Source organism: Mus caroli, unplaced genomic scaffold (assembly GCF_978045245.1).
Source record: "Mus caroli unplaced genomic scaffold, Mus_caroli_1 scaffold_6, whole genome shotgun sequence".
In the NCBI taxonomy this organism is placed as follows: Eukaryota; Metazoa; Chordata; class Mammalia; order Rodentia; family Muridae; genus Mus; species Mus caroli.
In genome coordinates, this window is record NW_028227261.1 from 27284895 (window position 1) to 27305649 (window position 20755).

Consider the following 20755-nt stretch of genomic DNA (forward strand, 5'->3'; position numbering starts at 1 on the left):
AGGCGAACCTTTCTTCAATCTTTGTTTCAACAGAAAATGTTTACACAGATCAAAATAATCTTTATCCCTTATTCCTCCCTCCCCTTTCTTTGTGGCAGGGATTTCCTCTGGAGCCCAGGCTAGTCTGAAACTCACCATTTTCTTGCCTCAGCCTCCTGTCTCTGGGATTACAGGAGCGTGGCCCCAACGCCCGGCACCAATCTGCCTTTAACCTAAAACGTATGGTAGCAACTTAAAGTTTGATTAAAAAAATCTTGAAATAATCACAAGCTTACTAAAAAGTTGTAAAAACTTTTTCCCTTTTTTCCCCTAAAATCATTTAGAGCAAGCTGCTGACCTAATTAATGCCCTATCCTCCTGAACACACCCTAGTGCTTGTCCCAAAGACGTTTCCTCAATGTGCCATCAAAATGAAGAAATTAAGTTGACAAACGCTGTTCAAGCTTAACCATTAACAATGCTGCCACCCCACCCCCTTAAAAGTCAGCTTGGAATTATGTGTCAAATTTGTCATGGCTTTTCTCTCTCTCAGATTTTCTTTGACTTTTGTGGCCCCAGCACTTCTGAAGACCACAGAAATCTCCCTCTCTGCATTTGACTGGTTTGGTGTTGCCTCAGTGAGACAGAAGACTTGTTCTCTTTGGTGGCCATCACAGAAACCTTTATCATGTTAATACAAACGGTCACAGCTCTGCCTCATTACTAGTAACATTCAGATGCACTCCTCGCCTAGAAATGCTAGTACAAGGTATTCTAGGCCCATCCTGTATTTTCGGCCGCTAGGCTACAGTGCTAGCCTTTAATGGCTGAGTCTTCTCTCCAGCTCCTAGGCTCATCTTAAAGCACTTTCCCTGACTAGGTCTAATCTAAGAGCCCAAGTTTTGTTTATTGGCAAATGGTATTTAAAGATAAAGACACAACTTTAAAATAAACAAATGCATGAATGAATAAATAAGCAAGCCAGGTGTGTGAAGCTCTCGATCACTTTTTTTTTTTTTTTTTTGGAGACAGGGTTTCTCTGTGTAGTCCTGGCTGTCCTGGAACTTACTCTGTAGACCAGGCTGGCTTCGAACTCAGAAATCCGCCTGCCTCTGCCTCCCAAGTGCTGGGCACCACCACTGCTCAGCTTCCCGATCACCTTTAATACTAGTACTCAGGAGGCAGAGGCAGGCCTCAGTTTAAGACCAGTGTACTCCACAGAGCAAGTTCTAGAACAGCTAGAGCAATACAGAGAAACCCTGTCTTGAAAAACAAAAATAAAATGCTAGAAGGCCCTGGGTGATTGTCAGCACGTCATTACGTCAAGTAGGGTCTTGTTGCTCCTAAGGTTTCTTCTAAAGCTGGGCAATATGTGTTTACTTCAGAATATAGATGCCTGCACACCCATAGAGTTACATCCTTTTTGTTTGTATTTTCAAAAAATGGCTAGGCTGGCCTCAAGTTTGCCAAGTAGCTGATGGTAACTTTTAAATTCCGATCCTCACGTGTTCACTGCTCCCGCTCTGGGATTACAGTGTGCACCGAACCTAATTCACGCAGTACTAGGGATCAAACCCAGGGCAAGATCCACACCACTTGCACTATCTCCTCAGCGCTACACTCACTCCCCAGCAGACTGGGAGTTCTCACACTGATCCCTCTGGAGTACTGTCTCTTATCCAAAAATGCTTATTCTCAATAAGAACCCAATTAAGGTTACCAACTTACAGAAAGAAAATGAGAGTTCACACTGATCGTATTTGAACATAAGTACCACAGGACTCGTTTTAATTTTCTCTCCCTTTTTTTTGTACCAAAAACTCCATTTTCTTGAGAGTGAGATATCTTTTTGTGATTCTAAATATTTTTACATATTTGATCTGGCTCTGTGCATGTAGCCAATTTCCCACTTTCCCTTCAACTCTTTGCCTTCCCCACTTTGTTGTCCTTAGGAGGGCCCTCCTCCCAGCCACACTGATCTGACCTCCTTACCATCTAGTGAGACCCTATCCCAAGAGCCCATTCCCATAACAAAAAAAGTTTCATGTCTTCAAATAAATTTAAAATAAAAAACTATGCAAAAGCAGAATCTTTAAGTGACATGAGATGTTACCCATATTACAAAATATTACTTTGATGGGGCTGGGGAGATGGCTCAGCAGGTAAGAGCACTTTTTGCTACTGAGGAGGACCTGGGTTTGAGTCCCTGCACCCACATGGCGGTTCACAACCATTTGTAATCCCAGTTGCAGGGGGTGCAATGCCTTCTGATCGCTGTGGATCTACGGCATGGACTTGGCACACACAGACATACACAGTAATTATACACTTAAACATGAGGACAAAGGGCACACTTTTGGTCATGGTGTTTCATCCCAGCAATAGAAACTTTTAATTAAGACAGGCCTATGGTCTCAACTACTTAAAATGCTGCAGTTCAAGGCTAGCCTGGGCTACAGAAGGTGTTCAGGGCTGAACTGGACAACTTATTGAGATTCTGTCTCAAGTGCCAGCAGAGGTCAGAAGGCACCTGATCTCGTAGAACTGGAGTCACAGAGGGCTGTGAGCCACCATGTGGGAATCAAACCTGGGCCCTGTACAAGAACAGCAAGTGCTCTTGACTGGCAAGCCAGCTCTCAAGCCCCGTACTTACTGTTCTTATGGAGGACGAGGCATACATGTTGTCCACATAGAAACATGCAGACAAATAAAATCCACACACATCCACACATACAAAATAGGTGTATCTTAAAAAATAAAATAAAAAGTAAGGGGCCAGGACATGGCAGCCAGAGAAGGGGGAGTAGTAGCATGTGTGTGTGTGTGTGTGTGCGCGCGTGTGTGCATGGTGTGGACATGGTATCAGGAGACACAGGCATGAAAGTGGCACAGAGAAGCGCATGGTTCAGTTGGTATTAGGAAGCAGCATGCCTGGAGAGATCTTGATTGTTGTTTTTCCCCCTTCCTATTTCTAGGCCCCATTTTTTTCGTCTGTAAAATGAGCATGCTGCATAAGATCAGTGGGTTCTAAAATTTCAGTGGGGTAACATTTTAAATATTTTCATGGCCATTTTAGACTCACTGAACCAGGTTCTGATTAATTTTTGCTTACTTGTGATTCATTTGTTGAGTTCTTTTTCTTGAGACAGAGTCTGGCTAGACAGCTCAGGATGACCATTCTGACTTTCCCCACCACTCTGGGTGTGTTAGTGTTATTAACTGTCTTTTGAGACTGTCTCACTATGTAGCCGAGGTTGGCCAGTACACCAGTTCTACTCTGGGTATTTTTAGTAGGTTCTTCAGGTGATCCTAACACACACAGTTTGGCAACCATCCAACTAAATGATCTGCATAAGTAGGTGACTGAGATCATTTGCTGACCTCTTTTAGATATCTGTAATTTCACAAGAACCTTGTAAGCACTTATATTGCTACTAATAAAGTTCAAAGGGTTAACAAAGTCCACAAGGCAGTGGTGGTGCATGAGGCCAGACTGGTCTACAGAATGAGTCCCAGGACAGCCTATCTACACAGAGTAGACAGAGAAATCCTGTCTCCAAAAGAAACCACAAACAAAACCAAACAACAACAACAACAACAACACCCCAAAACAAACAAACAAAACCCCAACGAACTAAAAAGACTAAGACTGTAATGCTTGGAGAGTGAGCTGCTCAAAGTCACACAGTTTATCACTGAGCCATGAGTCAGATCCACAAAGCCCATTGATTCCAAGTAGCAATATATTCTATAGAATTCTGCAGAGAAGTAGCAATATATTCCATAGAATTCTGCAGAGTAGTATTTTAATTAGGAAATTTTAAGCGTGCTTTGGAATACTGGCAGGAAGACAGGATAGAGATTACATTATGCCACCTTAGACAGCGAGTGACACAGAAAAATAATACCCACCTTAACTGTACCATCGTCACTGCCAGTGCAGACAAGTTGGGGGCCCCGCCTGGCTGGGTAACAGGAGTTCACAAAGGAAGTATGCCCCTTTAGCCTTTTCACTCTCTCCCCAGTTTCACTATCCCACACCGCCACAGTTTTGTCTGTCGATGCTGAGAAGAGCATGCTAGAAAGAGAACACAAAATAAGACAACAAGAGACCGGAGTAGTCAAGAGCACTGGCTGCATTTCTAGAGGACCTGAGTTGGTTTCCCAGGACACACACAATGACCCAAAACCGGTTGTAACTGATGCTCTCTTTTGGCCTCTATAAGTACTGCATGCATGTGGTATACAGACATACATGAAGGGCAAACACCTAAATGCATAAAAAGATAAATCTCAAGAGAGAGAGAGAGAAAAAAAAGAGGCAAAAGTCATCTCTCTCCTCCCCCAACCAAAACGTGTCAGGTTCTTTCAGCTCACTGCCTGCTGCACTGTGACTTTAGCTCATGACCACAGTATGCCTCATCCTATTCACCTTCTAGATTCTGTAGCAGGCTGATCCACACCACAGGAACAATACAGAGGTTTATCAACTCACCTTTTCCCCCTTTTGAGATACATATGGATACAAGGCCCTCTAAGATGAAGTATTTAAGCACCACCTGCTGTGGTTACGGTGAGGCTGACTGTGGTAATTCTAGATTTAATAGGTGAGTAACTCCAATTCTTTGTTCTGTCTCTGGGAATGATTTCTATGTTAAAGTTGATCTCACACTGCTCTCTCTTTCTCCGAGACAGGACCATGCTATGTAGCCCAGGCAGGTCTTGAACTCAAGACGTTCCTGCCCCATCACCACCCCAAGACCTGGGAATGGAGTACGCACAATTATAATGCTGAAGAAAAAAATCATTTCTTTCTATTTTATGCCAATGGGTATGTTGCTTTTAAGTGTGTGCCATGTGTGTGCAGTGCCTATAGGCCTGAAGAGAGCACTGGATGCTCTGAAACTGAAGTTACTTAGGGTTGTTGACAAGAATGTGGGTGCTGGGAACTGAACCTGAGTCCTCAGCAAGAGCAGCAAGTGCTCTTAGCCTCTAAACTATCCCTCCAGCTCCTTAGAATGTGTTCTTAATTCACAATGTAATAAATGCAACATTGTGAAGTTTGAGATCAGAAATGTGAAACAGGCCAGGTGCAGTGTCATACACTCCCAGTTCCAGTTATTCAGGAGTCGAGGCAGAAGGATGGCAAATTTAAGATCAGACCGAGTAAATGACCAAGACTTTGATTCAGAGAGAAAAAACAGGGGCCGTGGAGATGGAGATGGCTTAGCCGGTATGAGGACCAGAGTTCAAATCTCCACATAATCACTGAGTATGGCCATACATACTTGCAACCCTAGCTCTCTGACAGAGCTCTGCAGAGACAGGAGAGAACCACTGGGGCTTGCTGCTCACCAGTTCAGCTCTAGACTCAGGGAGAGAACTGGTCTCAAGAGTAATGACCAAAAAAAAAAAAAGGGAAAGAAAGAAAAAGAAAGCCAGGCGTGCCTTTAATCCCAGCACTTAGGAGGCAGAGGCAGGCAGATTTCTGAGTTCGAGGCCAGCCTGGTCAACAAAGTGAGTTCCAGGACAGCCAAGGCAAGAGAGACAGAGAGAGACAGAGAGAGAGAGAAATGTACAGAACAGTAAATCAGGACACCTGATGTCCTTTTGTCCTTATGTATGGGCACAGACACACCCTACCTCCAAAATGCCATCATATGCTATTAGTATAATGTCTATCTATCTTGGAACACAGGGCTATGGACAGGTAAAAATAATAATTAAAAAGGAAAGAAAAGATCATGGGTTGGTGAGATGGATCAGAGGTAAAGGTACCCACTACCAAGCCTGATCTCCGTGCTCATGTTTTAGAAACTAAGAACCAACGCCCCAAACTGGCTTCTCTCTCTCTCTCTCTCTCTCTCTCTCTCTCTCTCTCTCTCTCTCTCTCTCTCCACACACACACACAACCCCTAATATGTCAAAACTCAACAATTTTGGTAGAAAAGAACTTCAGAAAAATTTATAATATAATTATCTTTGGAGAGGTAAAATGTGGAAAATTTGCTTAAAAAAAAAGATTTATTTATTTATTATATATGAGTACACTGTAGCTGTCTTCAGACACCCCAGAAGAGGGCATCAGGTCTCATTACAGATGGTTGTGAGCCACCATGTGGTAACTAGGGATTTGAACTCAGGACCTTTGGAAGGGCAGTCAATGCTTTCACCCACTGAGCCATCTTACCAGGCCCCTATTTGCTTTTTTTTTATTTTAATTTTTTGTTTATTACTTTCATGATAACAATAGTTAACTTCAACCCTCTGAATCTCTTAGCAGATGGAGGCATTTGCCAGTTTGATTCCTAGAACTCACATAAAGGCAAACAAAGAAAACTAGCGCCCCAAAGCCGTCCTGACCTGCATCCATGCACCCCACTCTCAGAAACATCAGCAGCACACACAATAACAGATAAAAGGTAGCTCTGGCTGCCCTAAAACTCTATAGACCAAGCTGGCCTCAAACTCAGAGACGCACCTGCCTTTGCCTCCTGAGAGCTGACATGTGCCACAATACCAGGCAATAAAAACGTAAAGAGCTATTTCAAATTACATTTGCTTTATGTCTCATAAACGGACTGCCCTGAGCACTGGTGAGTGGGAGAAAATGGTGATGTGCTCTTAAGTATACACTGCATCGCCCCTGTGGGCCTCAAACTGTGCTTCTCCTGCCTTAGCTTTCTCAGTCTGACATTACAGGATTACAACACTGTGCCCCGCTAATACGTACCAGTTTCTGAGAACGATTCCCAAGCAACAGAGCTCAGGGCTGACGTGTAAAGGCTGCTAAGCAATACTGTGGGAAGCAGCTGTCACTTCAGCTGCGGGCCACTCACTCACCTGCCATCTGTGTTATAGTGCAGCTCCATCACTGCTCCACTGTGTCCCTTCAACGTAGCATAATTATCACAGTCTCCATAGACGTTCCACAACACTGAGGAAGACACGGAAAGCCATCAGCAGCCAGAAAAACCTTACTTGGAAAATACCCGAAGTCTTTTTGAAATTATACACCCATGGCACAATACTAGTTCATCAATTAGATCGGTTTTCCTGACACTACAGCCTGTGTGTGTGTGTGTGTGTGTGTGTGTGTGTGTGTGTGTGTCCGTGCGCGCATGCACGCAGGTGTGGAAGAAAATAATCTCACGGGAACAGAAGACAGAGGACAACTTTCGGTATTGTCCATCAGGTACCATCTTTCAAGGTCAGGAACTTGGCAAGCAGACTAGGCTGGCTAGCTGATGGGCCCTAGATCTACCTGTCCACCTCCCCAGAGCTGAGAGTACAAGCACACGCCACCTTACCTGGCTTTATACTTTATACGGGTTCTGAAAACTAAACTCAGGGTTTTCTCAGCCTTATTAGACAAGATCTGCTTATTTTATTTTATGTATTTTGCTTGCGAGTATGTATATGCACCACATGCATGTCTGAACACTATGAAGGCCAAAAGAGGGAGTTGGATTCCCTGGAACAGGAGTTACAGACGAATGCAAGCCACCATGTAGCTAGTGGGAACTGAACCTGGGCCCTCTACAAGAGCAATATCTGCACTACCTGCTGAGGTATTATTCCAGCCCCTTAAGCTTTAATTTCTTAAAAGTTGGTACCTTTTCTTATATGCTCTGAATCTACAAAGCGTCTGAAAAGAGGGCTGTTAGGGTATAGTACCTCTGCTTCATTTCTACTTATTCTTTAAAATATTTATTATTTACTGATGTATATGAAAGTGGAGGGACAGTCAGAACATAGCCGTAGTAATCAGATATGTGTGTGTGTGTGTATGCCTTGGAACTGTATTACAGATAGTTGTGATGTCAGGTACTGGGAACTGAACTTAGGTCTTCCGAAAGAGCAGTAAAAAGTCTTTGTTGTTGTTGTTCTTTAGCTTTATAAATAGTTGACTTTTATTTTATGTATACTGGTGATTTAACTGCAAATAAGTCTGTGTAAGGGTGTCAGATCACCTGGAAGAGGAGTTACAGATGGTTGTGAGCTGCCGTGTGGATGCTGGGAATTGAACTCAGGACCCCTGAAAGAGCAACCAGTGCTCTTAACTGCTGAGCCATCTCTCCAGCTTGATTTTTTTGGTTTTTTGTTTTGTTTGTTTGAGGCAGGGTTTCTCTCTGTAGACCTGACTGATCTGGAACTCCCTCGGTAGACCAGGCTGGCTTTGAACTCAGATTCACCCATTAAAGCCAAACTGATGCTCTTGCTAAATCAGCTCAAGAGTTGTCCCCATGAGGGCTGGAGAGATGGCTCAGCAGTTAAGAGCACTGACTGCTCTTCCAGAGGACCTGAGTTCAATTCCCAGCAACCACTTGGTGGCTCACAACCATCTGTAATGGGATCTGATGCACTTTTCTAGTGTGTGTCTGAAGACAGCTGCAGTGTCCTCATATAAATAAAAGATAAATACATCTTTAAAAAATTATATATATGCGCTCTTGGTAGCATGGGCCTGTAATTCCAACACTTGGGAGGCAGAGGCAGGAGGATTAGAAATTCAAGTCATTCTGACTACATAGCCAGTTTAAGGTCAGCCTGGGCTACATAAGCATGACAGAAGGAGAGTGGAGGAGGGGAGGGAGGGGAAGAAGAGAAAGAGAGCAAAGAAGAATATATAAGTCCAACCAAAGCAACCTACTTTCCAATTAGTACATTTCCTTCCTTTTATTTTACACATGCCCTGCTTTAGCATGATTGTAGTTTAACTTGCCAATTTAGACTGATGTCTGAGGACTTCTATGGCACTCAAAATTAAAGAGATCATTATTAGCAGAGAGCCGTAAGCAACTCCAGTTCAAAAATTGTGCCTTACGTATTAGCCGGTCAAATCCTGCAGAAGCCAGGGTGGATCCATTGGGGTGAAACTTGCAGCAGTACACTTCCCCCTCGTGTCCCGAGAGCAGCATGATTGGAGCTTGAAGGGAAGAACACCTTGGCGGTCCCTAAACCAAAGACAAGTGTGAGGCAGCCATTGTCCACAGGCAAAGGAAAGCTGGGGCAGCGCATCTCATCTGGGTCAGGGATAGCACCCCTGCTCACAGAACTCTCTGACAATCCCTTGGACAGTCCAGCCTATGCCCAATGTGCCCTCTCCTCCCTAAGGCTGTTTCTGTTCCACAGACGACTTCTGACTGCTTGATCATGTTGAATCCACTTATGCTTAAGGATCTTAACATAGAAAGATATCTTTCACAAGAGACCGTCCTTATTTTGTATCTTTTAAATATTTCCTCCTCAGAGTCTGTCTTTCATCACTCAAACTAAACTACTTTGAGTGAGGTACCTCCCCACCTCCCCACACCAGTACTCCACTAGCTCCAGGGCTCGCGCATGGTCAAAGCCCCATCACTACCTGAACTTCCCTCTCTCACATCATTGCTTACACCTTTCTTTTTCCCCAGAGAGATGAAGCCCTGGGAGTACAGGAACATTCTTCATTTTGGTCACCATTTTCCTGTCTCAAGTTCACCCTGCTAGCCTCTGAAAAACCTTATATGGTTACAGCTTATTATGCAAAATAGATTTTGGGGGAATGAGCAGGGTCTTAATATGTAGCCCAGGATGGTCTTAAAATTTTCAGTCCTCCTAAGTACAAGTGTGTATCATTGTGCCTGCCAGGCTTAGCAAAGTAGATTTGATTATGATCTTGGAGAATAAGCCTAGGCAATCTTACTCATTAAATAGGAAAAACTGTACTACCAATAATCCTGAGATCTCTTTAGCAGATTCCGGCAGACTTACTTATTTTTATTATCACGTACTATCTATAAGCGATGGGTTTCATTTTGATATATCCACAAATGCAAATAATGTACCAAGATCATACTCATCCAATATATTTATTCAAAAAGTGTCACATGTTGGCTAAAGAGATGGCTCAGTGGTTAAGAGCACTTACTGCTCTTCTAAAGGACCCAAGTCCAGTTCCCAGCATCCACAATGGGCAGCTTTCAAGGGCTGTAACTTTAGGGTCAGAGGATCCAACATTCTTTTCTGGCCACTGAGTCCCCCCTCCCCACATATGACACACACACACACACACACACACACACACACACACTCACACACACGCCTAATATATCTAGGCACTGGAGAAAACAGCACTCAGTAAAACAGTAGACCTTGCATTCTAGTGGAAAGTGAGAGAAAGGCAAACAGAGCCACCCAGTGCTGTGTGCCATGGGAAGAAACAGTATGGGTTCCAGATTACAGGACACTCCAACTTGAAACACAGTGGTCAGGAAAGCCCCTCTGAAAACCTGGTGTCTGAGCAAAGATTTGAAAGAGCAAACAGCTGACCATGTGGGCATTTAAAAGAACATTCCAGCAAATGCACCAAAGAAAGAACATTATAGGTCGGTGTCTTGAGCCAAGTGACAGGCCAGAAAGCTGGTAGGTGAACAAGGTAAGGAGGGGGATTATTACAGAGAATTTGATTTTTTAAAAAAACGCACAATAGAAAGCCAACATACTGTTTTCAGCAGAGTATACCATGTGACTTAATATTTCCATGATTCCCCTGGCTACTGGATTAATAACCAATCCTTGGTTCAAAGACAAAAACCAGGAATACTAAATTAAGCTCTACCTGCAGTGATGTCAGATGACATAAAAACAGTTTTAACAAGAAGGTAAAAAAAAAGATCATGGTTACACAGTTCTCTTCTCTCTTTCAACAGGATTTTGCCATAATAAATAGCCTACGATGGCTTGGAGCCATGGATCTTCTGGATACAAAAAAGTTTGCCTTCCCTATTTGCAAAGTAACAGCTTCTTCCAGTCATGGTTAACGGAAATTTCACACGTAAAACATCCAAGATAACATCCAACGAGTGTTAATTACAATTATAAATGCAGAGAAAGAAAGAAGTTGTACCAGGTAGTAAAGCGAGCTATCATTCATTTCCATTGCCTCCCCTCTCATTCATTCGTCCACTCTGCAAACTTTCCTGAATGTTTCTTTTATGCTAAACCCCTGAAGATTTAGGATGCGGAAGCTTGGGTCTTGATTTTGAGGCCAAGGTTTTAAATGATTCAATGCCACTGAAGGGCTGAAAACAGGCGTCTACTAGCGAAACACGTATGAACCACACACAGAACACCAGGCACCTTCACCGAGGCCTATTTTAACTTCAGGCTCACTGTCTTTCCGTTCCCTCAGAGGCGACACCATCCGTAGGAAGAGGGGCGGAGGGCCAAAGGCGGGATGCCTCCCCACTTACCGCCTGCAGCAATGCCCCCGGAGTCGCCTGCTGCGGCCCGGCTCCGGGGCCGGCTCCTGCCGCTCCCAACAGCAACTCATGTCGCGGCCGCTTGACGGGAACCAGGGGTAGCTCCGGGCCCTTACGCTTCTGCTGCTCGATCATGGCGGAAGCCACTCTCCTCGGCGCCGCCACTAACCGCGCCGCCGACCGGAGGCGCCGCACAATTGGCTCCAACTGAGTTCTTCCTCCAGAACTTCCGGAGAGGAGCAACCAATTGGCTTCCAACATTTCCTTCTGCAACGCCCTCTGAATACACTCTTGTGATTGGTCCCATTCCGATGACGTCACGAGAAGGCAACTCTGGGATTGGGTCGCGGAGCTGGCGTTCTCCCCCGCCCCCTCGGGCGCGCAGTGCATTGTGGGTGAGAACGAGCGGAGCAGGTTTGGCGTTCCTAGCTATGAAGCGGCTGTCCTGCTAGGCGCGGACGCGGAGTGAGTGTGTGGGGAATCAGGCGGGTGGCTGTTCCAATCTGGAAGGTGCGAGGCGGTGATAGGCCTGAGCCTGCCATTTTCAGCTATCAGCCTTAGCAGCATGGGGTGGCAGGGGGTGTCGCCGGAAAGAGAAGTCCCTTAGTAGGCTGGAGCGGAGCTTTGGCATCTCTGGCTCCAGGACTCGAACCCTCAGGCCGCTATCCCTTGACAGCTGCTCTGCAGGATGCCAATTCTGCGTCCAGCTCTGTGCTGGCCCGAGTCCTGGCCCTCAGGCTTCAGTGCCGGACTTGGCTGAGGCGGCGGACTTAGTTGTTGTCACCGATTTAGCCGTCTTTTTAAAGGGCTTTAATTTATGTCCCCGAGACAGCCAGTGATGAGGAAAGTATCAGATGGTTCTTCCAAAGCACAGTTTAGTTGAGAAATAGAATAATCATGCTTGCGTGCCAGGTCTTCTCGAAAGTGGTTCAAATGATATTTATTGTGCAGTGCGTTTGGGGGTCATTCTTGAAGAAATATGGTCCTCTACCCCAGAGTGTGGGAAACGTGTTAAACAAATTTGATGTTAAACAAAAACCAGTTGATCGGAAGACTATCTAAACAAGCGATGCCTCATGCTGTGAGTTACTAATATAAGCTTGAAGGCTTTTTAAAGGAAAAGACGTCTGAGCGGTTCCTATCTGATGGGACGGTTCTAATTAGGGGAAGAGAGAACGTTCTGCACAGAACAGCAGGTTCTATCAGTTGAAAAGATGACGGAAACACAAAGAGCCGGTGTGTGTGGGGAGAGAGAAAGCGAGCATGAGAGCGAGCAAGCCCTAGCTTAAGTGAGAATGGTATGGGATGAACCTGGAAGTCATGAAGATTTGCAGGAAGTTGAAGCTTTTACTTTAAAATTAATAGGAAGCCAGCGAAAGTTTTCTCTCTCCTCCAGAATGTGGAGCAGAAGAGGACTTGATCCCTCAGGCTTAGTGGTGTGATGAGATTGGAGAGAGATAAGAGTTTTACTGGGAGTAAGTAGACCATTTCGGGAGCATGAACAGTAGTTCTGATCAGCAATGCCAGTGAGAGCCAAGCTGGAACTGTGACTGAAGACAGGTTTAACAGTATCTTGAGATAGCAGGGGAGTAAATTGGACAGGATTTGGTGGTAGATTGCATGATGCTCTTAGTCCCAACACTGGAGGCTGAGACAGGAGGTCTCAAAAGCAAAGCTAGCCTGGGCAACATTGGGATTTTCAACCCATATCAGGCTGCTAGCGTGACACATTGTTTCATCCTCTTCCCCGCCCCCCTCCCCCTAAGACAGGGTCTCAATATGTAACTGGAGCTCCTGGAACTCACTCTATAGACCAGGCTGGCCTTGAACTCAGATCCACTTGTCTCTGCCTCCCGGGTGCATGTATGTATTTGTCCCTTAGGAATGCCCAGTGCTAGCATGTGAACTACCATGGGAGTGCTAGAAACTCTAACCCCAAGTCCTTTGTAAGCGTGTCTTAGTTAGGGTTTTATTGCTGTGAACAGACACCATCCATGTCTGAGGCAACTCTTATAAAGCCACCATTTAGTTGGGGCTGGCTTACAGGCTTAGAGGTTTGGTACATCAGTATCAGGGCAGGCATGGTGCAGGAGTAGCTGAGAGTTCAATATCCTCCTCATCTTCTAGATTGAATCTCTCTGGCAGCTAGGAGGAGTGTCCAAGCCCACCCCTACAGTGACTTCCTCCAGCAAGGCCACACCTATCCCAACAAGGCCACACCTCCTAATAGGGCCACTCTCTGGGCCAAGAATATACAAACCATCACAAAAAGAAACAAGTGCTCTCAACCTCTGAGCCACCTCTCTCTAGCCCTTGCATAGTGAGATTCTAGCTCACAGAGCCAGGGCCTGGGGATGTGACCTCTGGTTTCCGTCCTTAGCACTGCAAGAAGACCTCTTCCACCAAATAAGAATTTTAAAATTGCTTAAGGCCTCTGTTCTGTGGGTAGAACAAATGAAAAAAAAAAAAGGCAGGGCGGAGTGGTGTTCTACTTTAATCCCAGCACTCAGGAGGCAAAGGCAGGTGGATCTCTGTGAGTTCAAAACTAGTCTGTGTTTTCCATAGTGTTCTCGAGACAGAGAATCTGTCTTGAGAGAGATTGGGGGTGGGTGTTATTAGATATTGCTCTTCTTAATTTTATTTAGGTTTATTTAGAATTATTATTTTATGTGTATGAATGCTTTGATTGAATGTATGTATGTATACTGTGTATTAGCCTGGTACTGAAGGAGGCCAGAAGAAGGCATCAGATCCTCTGGGACTGGAGTTACATACTGTTATGAGCCACCATGTGGGTGCTGGGAATAGAACCCGAATCTGCTGGAAGAGTGGTGCTTTAACCTGCTGAAGCTTTAACAGCCTAATTCTGCAAGGAGCCACTTTGTGTATTTCCATGACTAATGTGTGTGGAGAGGAACTGGGATGTCTGCCCACATTTTGGGTGTTCCAGTGCTATTATAGATTCTATACTTGGCTAATTAACTTCTTAAGTGTGGTGGTGATTAGTAAAGGCCTCATAATAGAACCATGAAGTTCAAATTAATAACACCTGTTCGGCCATGTGAGGCTGGGCAAAAGAAGGGAAAGTCTGGAGATGAAACCGCATGGCTGGGAAATAGGAGAGGGGGGCACTCAGTCATTTCTCTAGAATGGGCAGATCAGCCTCTATCCTGTGTACATGTTCCTGTGTGCAGGTGTGCATATATGCACATGTATGGAGATGAGAGATTGACATTGTATTTTTCTGTTGTTCTCCACTTTACTTATTAAGATATTATCTCTCACTAAACCTGATGCTCACCGCTTCCATTAGATTTATTGGCTACCTGGCCCCAGGGATTCTCAAGTCACTGCCTCTGCAACGCTGAGATTATGAGCCTGCACATCTGGGCCCAGTTTTTATACTTGGGTGCTGGAGATGGAAACGCGTTCTCATATTACAAAGCAAGTCTTTGTGACTGAGCCTTCTCACCAGCATTTAAAATTAAAAGCACATAGAAAGGTGTGCATTTAAAATTAAAAGCACATAGAAAAGTTGGAGAAACACTCAGCCATTAAGACTTCTTGCTGCTCTTTCAAAGGACCAGGGTTCAGTTCCCAGCACCCACATTGAGTAGTCACAACCAATTTTAGCTCCAATTCCAGGGGATCTTCTGGCGCTCTCTTCTAGCTTATAGTGGCACATATGCGCACGCGCACACACACATACACAAATAAAGAAAGAGAAATTCCTTTTTTTACTATATAACTTTGATTGGCTAGGAACTCACTGTGTAGACTAAGCTGGTCTCAAACTCAGAGATCTACCTGTCTCAGCCTCACTTTTTAGGGGGAGGGGGTTCAAGATAGGGTTTGTCTGTGCAGCTCTGGCTGTCCTGGAACTTGCTCTGTAGACCAGGCTGGCCTTGAACTCAGATCTGCCTGTCTCTGCCTCCTGAGTGCTCAGATCAATGGAGTACAACACCAGTACCCAGCTAAGACTTCTGTTGTTGATGTTTTTCAGGCCTGGCCAGGAGCATTAGACTCTGGGATCAAATTCTACTGTTGCTAGGTCTGTGTGTGTGTGTGTGTGTGTGTGTGTGTGTGTATCTCACTGTGCATTTCAGGCTATCTTCAAACTTTCTGTTCTTTCTCCCCAACCTGAGTACTCAGGCATGCTAGGCTTTCTATAACTAAGCTATATCCCCAATCATAGGCCTCAGACTTTCTGTGTACCCCAGGCTAGCCTCAAACTCACGACTGTTTCCTAAGTGCAGGGATTGTTGGTAATACAGGCAGAGGTCATTACACCCAGCTCCATTGCTAGGTTTTTAGCATAAGCCTAGTGATCTGACTCCTAGAAGCTGTTCATCATTAATGTACATAAGAATAGAAGCTATATTTTATGTCCCCTACACAGCATTGTACCTGGACATAGTAAATGCTTGGTAAATGTTGTCTTCTTACCATTCTTACAAGGTCTCATTGTATAACCTTGGCTAGCTTGTGGCTCATCTGGCCTGAGACCTCTCTTTCTGATATTTCTGAGATCTAGGCACACGTACCCTTTCTTTCCAAAGTCATTGCATGACAAATGAGTAACAGCAGTAGTGATAAAAGGAGTGAGCACTGCGCAGGGATGATGCCACTGGAGTAGTGATTCAGGACAGTAAGGCAGGAAAATCACTTCATCTCAGTTCAGCAGGGGTCTAGAACTGGGCAATACAGTGAGACCACATGTCAAAACAGTCATGCAGTTCTGTCACCAAGTCTTGCTTAACATGTACCAGGTTCTAGATTTGATATCCATTATCATAAACAAACAAAACTGACCCTAAGCAAAGCCAAGCATGGTTGCACATGCCTGTCATCCCAGCACTGAGGAGGCGGATGCAGGAAGATCTTCACAAGCTCAAGGGTAACCTGAACTACACAGGAAAACTCTAGCCTCAAAAACACCCCACAAAACTAGGCTAGGAAGATGGTTCATCCAGTAAAGATACTTGCTGTGCAGGAGGTGTGCGGGCCTGAGTTCAAAACCCCAGAGTCCACATAGAAAGCCATAGTTACTTGTGTGTATGAATCCAGGGCTGTGGTGGAGGGAACAGGGTTCACTAGTGCTTGCTGACTGCCTGGCTAGCTCCAGGTTAGTGAGAGATCCTGTGTCAAGGGAAAAAGATGGAGTGCCCTCATGCACACCAATATACAGGCATGCCCATACACCGTAGACACAAATAAATGTAAGTAAAATTAAAAGCAACGGCAGCATCCCAGATGAACTAGCCAAATAACCAAATCCCCTGCGCAGACTAAGAGTACTAGTGATTGGGTAAGTAACAAGTCACAAAGAAGTGGCATCCAGGTTCCCAGATGTCCCACAGTTAGAATGCTGAGATGAGATGATAGTCCATTGTGAGGCCTGACATTATTACTTTTGGGAGGTTACCCATGGCCTGTCTGCATGTTTCTGGGGATAACCTTGGGGGGGTCATGCTGCATGCTAGACAACCTCTGCCATGACCTCCATACCCAAACCCAGTCATTATTTCCTTATTTGTATGTGTTATATATGTGTTCATATATGTGTGTGCACGGGTGTACATGCGTGTGTGGGCATGTTGGAGGCCAGAGGTGGATGTTCAGTGTCCTCCTTGATCACTCTTCGCCTTCCCTTTGTGGAGTTTGTTTGAGACTGGGTCTCACTGTGTGTCTTGGGCTATCATGGGGATGACCTGGAACTCACAGAGATCCACCTTCTCTGCCTTCGGAGTGCTGTGGTTAAAGGTGCGCATCACCAGGCCTGGCCTCTTTACCTTTTGAAACACAGTCACCCACGAGGCTATCCGGTCTGACTTGGGATCCGTCTGTCGCTGCCCCTCCCACTGTGGTTACAGACTCCTGCCACTGCGCCTGGATTTGTATGGATCTGAACTCATGCTTACACAGTAGGCATTCTATGACTGAGCCATATCCCCAGCCCCTCCTTCTTTAATACAGATGTCTCTCTAATTGTTGTTTCTTTCTGAAAGGACGTTTGAATTAGCTTTAGCGGAAGAGAGATGGAGGAGCCGTAGACTGTTAAGGATGAATTCAGGAAGGCCTGAGACCATGGAGAACTTGCCTGCACTGTATACTATTTTTCAAGGAGAGGTATGTTTTGCGCTTTGAAACTTCCCTTTTAGAGAGTGTGGAAGCGTCTGAGGGAGGAGAGCGTCTGGGGTTACTCCACTAGAGGCTGTCACGGACCTTCTCTAGGCCACAGACCTCTGTGAACTCACTCGACACCTCACAGCATCTCTACCTTACATTTTAAACTTTTTCTCTTTTTTTCACAAAATGGGTCTCTTTACCAGTCTTTTTGTCATTTTAGCAGAAGGAATCGCTATCTATTTGTTGCCAAAGCTAGAACTCTGGTCATGGCACTTGATTTCATCCTTTGGTTCGCTGTTGCCCTTTCCTCTTTACCTCCCTCGAGAGTCCTCATCATACCTCCAGTCTACGTGCTGATTCATGCCTTCACTACCCTGTAGTCTGCATCTCTCGCTTGGCTCTGACTGGAATTGCCTGCTTCTATTGCAGCCCCTCTCCAATCTGTTCATCGCTCTGTACCCAGAATATCATTCCAAAACAAGTTATGGCTCGGAATGTGGCTCAGTTGGAAGAGTGACCGCCCAGCATGCGGGAGGTCCTTGGGTTCTGTCCCGAGCACCACAAAAACAGGGTGTGGTGCTGTGAGCCTGTAATCCTAGCACTGCGGAGATGGAGGCAGGAGGATTAGGAGTTCAGCTCAGGCTGTCAGGCTTGGAGGCAAGCTCTGCCTGCTAAGCCACTTGACAGCTCTGTGTTTGCTTAATTTTGAAGCCGGGCCTCACTCTGGTTCCAAAGTCTAGTCCGGGCCTAGTCTGGTTCCAAAGTTACTCTGTAGTCAAGCCTTGGCCTCAAGTATCAGCAGTACTTAGGTATCAGCCTTCCCCATGCTGGGAATTACAAGCATGAACTCCTACACTTGGCCTAATGTATGTTTTTATGGGCTATCATTATGAAACATGATCTGAGGGGAGACAGAACTTCACAGCTTTTCAAAAAAATTTTTTGAGGTAGGGTCTCACTTTGTAGTCCTGGCTGGCCTAGAACTCACTATTTAGACCAAATTGGCCTCAAACTCAAAGAAATCCACCTACCTCTGTCTCCTGGGTTAAAGGTGTGTGTGTCATCAACACATCCAGCCTTGAAGTTTTTCTTCGTGTTTGAGAGGAACCTTGGGGAGGAAAGGGTTTATTTTACTTCTACATCACAGGCCGTAACGAAGTCAGGGCAGAGAGTCAAGGTAGGAGCCTGGAAATAGGAACTGAAGCAGAGGCCGGGGAAGAAGGCTGCTTTTGGTGTGTTCCCCTGGGCTTGCTTAACCTGCTTTCTTATAGGACTCAGGACTGCCTGCCTAAGCGTGGCACCACCCATAGTAGGATGGGCACTCCACATCAATCATTAATCAAGAAAATGCCCCTACAGGCCAGTCTGGTGAGGGCATTTTCTCAGTTGAGGTTCCTTTTTCCCAGATGACTCTAGCTTGGGCCATGTTGACAACAGTCTAGACAGTCTAGAAGTCTTTGTGTAGTCCAGGCCAGCTTGGAACTTGTGCTTCCCTTCCTACTACCTCCAGAGTGCTGAAGAACTTCAGAGTCCTGATGCTTTTTCAGCAGCACCCGGTGTAAGGTTCTCCAGACACACTGGTGCGTGATGTCAGTGCATGCTTCGAGTCTGCTGACTGTAACTTGACAATTGCAGGCAAGGGGATCCTATCTGTTTAGGCTAGCCTGGGCTACTGAGTGATAGCCTGTCTTGAACAAACCAATTAAAAGAAAAGTTTACACCTTTAGTCCCCTGGGAGGCAGAGGCAGGTGGATCTGTGAGTTTGAGTTCAGCCTGGTCTACAGAATGAGTTTATCAGCTAATATTTACATGGAGGACCAGTTTACATTAAGATTGAAAACAATGGCCAGGTGTTCATCCCAGCCTTTGGGAAGTAGAGGCAGTCTATTCTCTGAGTGCAAGATGGGCCTGGTGTGCATCGTAAGGTTTAGGCCAGCCAGAGCTACACAGTAAGCCCCCATCTAAAAACAAACTTGAAACAAACTTAAGAAAAAAAAAGATTAAGCTTCTAAAGTGTGTTAGTGTGTGAGGAGTGCTCGAGAGCTTGACAGACACACACACTCACCACACTCACACCGAGGGTTATGAATTATCCATATGAGTAACTTCTTTTGGCGGGTAAGAAGGCTCTTCTCAGGCCCAGTAATCACCCAGTGGTTAACAAATGACCAGGCTGTGTTCTAAATCTTCCAAGTCTGCTGTCTCCAAAATCTAGCTGGGATTGATTGCAGGATCACACTGACATATGAAGGAGCCGGAAGCCACATCAGAGGATGTTTTAAGTGAGCGGCAGTGGAGAGGGCTGCTAGGTCAGGGTGTACGATGCTTCTGCTCCAGCGTTGGCCGCAGTAGCAGTCTGACTTTGCTAACTGCTTGGAATGCACTATCTTGGAAATCCAGTTTATTTTACACACAGCTTAGGCTTTACTTTTTCCTTTTTGAGACAGGAATTCTGTGTGTAGCCCTGACTGTTCTAGAGCTAGCTCTGTAGACCAGGCTGGCCTCCCATCTCAGAGAGATTTCCTTGCCTCTGCCTCATTAGTGCTGAGACTAAAGGTGTGAGCCGTCGTCACCTCTCAGGAGGCGTCTGTTTTTTAAAAGTTGTTTTTATTTCCTACTCTCTGGCTTGGTATCTGGCATACATAGCTGCTACATAAATAATGGAATACAGCTGTCCCTCAGGCTGATAGTGTGACTTGTCCTTGAAGAAACCGGTCCAGCTGGAATTCTAGGATTCATCTCTTAACGGGCATAACAGGGATGGTGGCAGTGTGCAGTGACTGAGCAGATGAGATCCATTTTCTTCTTGTCCTCTGAGATCTTGCTGCCAGTGTCTATTAAACATGGCAGGGGTGTAAAGGATAGCAGTGGGAGCTAGGGCTTGTCTTAGATTCACCACAGACAAGGGAAATGCCGGAGGGTAATCAGTGATGGTAGAAATACTGCTGGAGTCAGATTAAAGAATGCTCTGTGCCTGAATGCACTGCTCTCCAACGCGGGACCGGGAGTTCTGAGCCTCGGGTTCATCATTCACATTATGAGGAGAGCAAGTTTCAGGGCCAACGCAGGCTCTTATCTAAAGAAGGAAAGTCATTTTACCCAAGGCCCGAGTTTCTGTTGAGATAATGACTGAATTTCTTCCCCCACCCCTCATCCTCCTGAGTCATTTGAGTGATTATTCTTGGGACCCCAGGAAGACTGTGTGCTTATCTGCGGCAGGTGCCATCCTGTTAATTTCCACTCTGACGACACCCTAGGAGACACAGAGGTGGAGACACCTGGTGCTGGAAGGCGGCAAGAGCACCTTGCTTCACTGAAGGCTCGAACGCTTCTTTCTGAAGCTCATTAACCTGTCCCTTTGGGAGAAGCAAAATTAAGGTCTGTTATAGCCTCTAAAGACG

The 20755-nt window shown here is 45.5% G+C and overlaps 2 protein-coding genes across 5 annotated transcripts in view; one reads left to right on the forward strand and one right to left on the reverse strand.

Moving 5' to 3' along the window:
* The window catches only part of Snrnp40 (small nuclear ribonucleoprotein U5 subunit 40), a 28587-nt gene extending 17115 nt beyond the window's left edge, over positions 1-11472 (reverse strand). The window contains exons 1-4 of the mRNA XM_021159454.3: positions 11217-11472; positions 8807-8936; positions 6823-6916; positions 3892-4057 (exon numbers count right to left, since the gene is read on the reverse strand). Of these exons, the coding sequence (XP_021015113.2) occupies positions 3892-4057; positions 6823-6916; positions 8807-8936; positions 11217-11360 (534 nt within the window). The 5' untranslated portion in view covers positions 11361-11472. The remainder of the gene's footprint in view (positions 1-3891; positions 4058-6822; positions 6917-8806; positions 8937-11216) is intronic.
* Positions 11473-11603: 131 nt separating this feature from the next.
* Positions 11604-20755, forward strand: part of Zcchc17 (zinc finger CCHC-type containing 17) — a 43010-nt gene continuing 33858 nt past the window's right edge. Inside the window, exons 1-2 of one of the 4 annotated variants that reach the window (XM_021159455.3) lie at positions 11604-11690; positions 17234-17354. In XM_021159455.3, the coding sequence (XP_021015114.1) occupies positions 17289-17354 (66 nt within the window). In that variant the 5' untranslated portion in view covers positions 11604-11690; positions 17234-17288. Of the gene's footprint in view, positions 11691-17233; positions 17355-20634; positions 20733-20755 lie in introns of those variants that run through there. The other 3 variants (XM_029476065.2, XM_029476066.2, XM_021159456.3) reach the window with 3 other exon arrangements.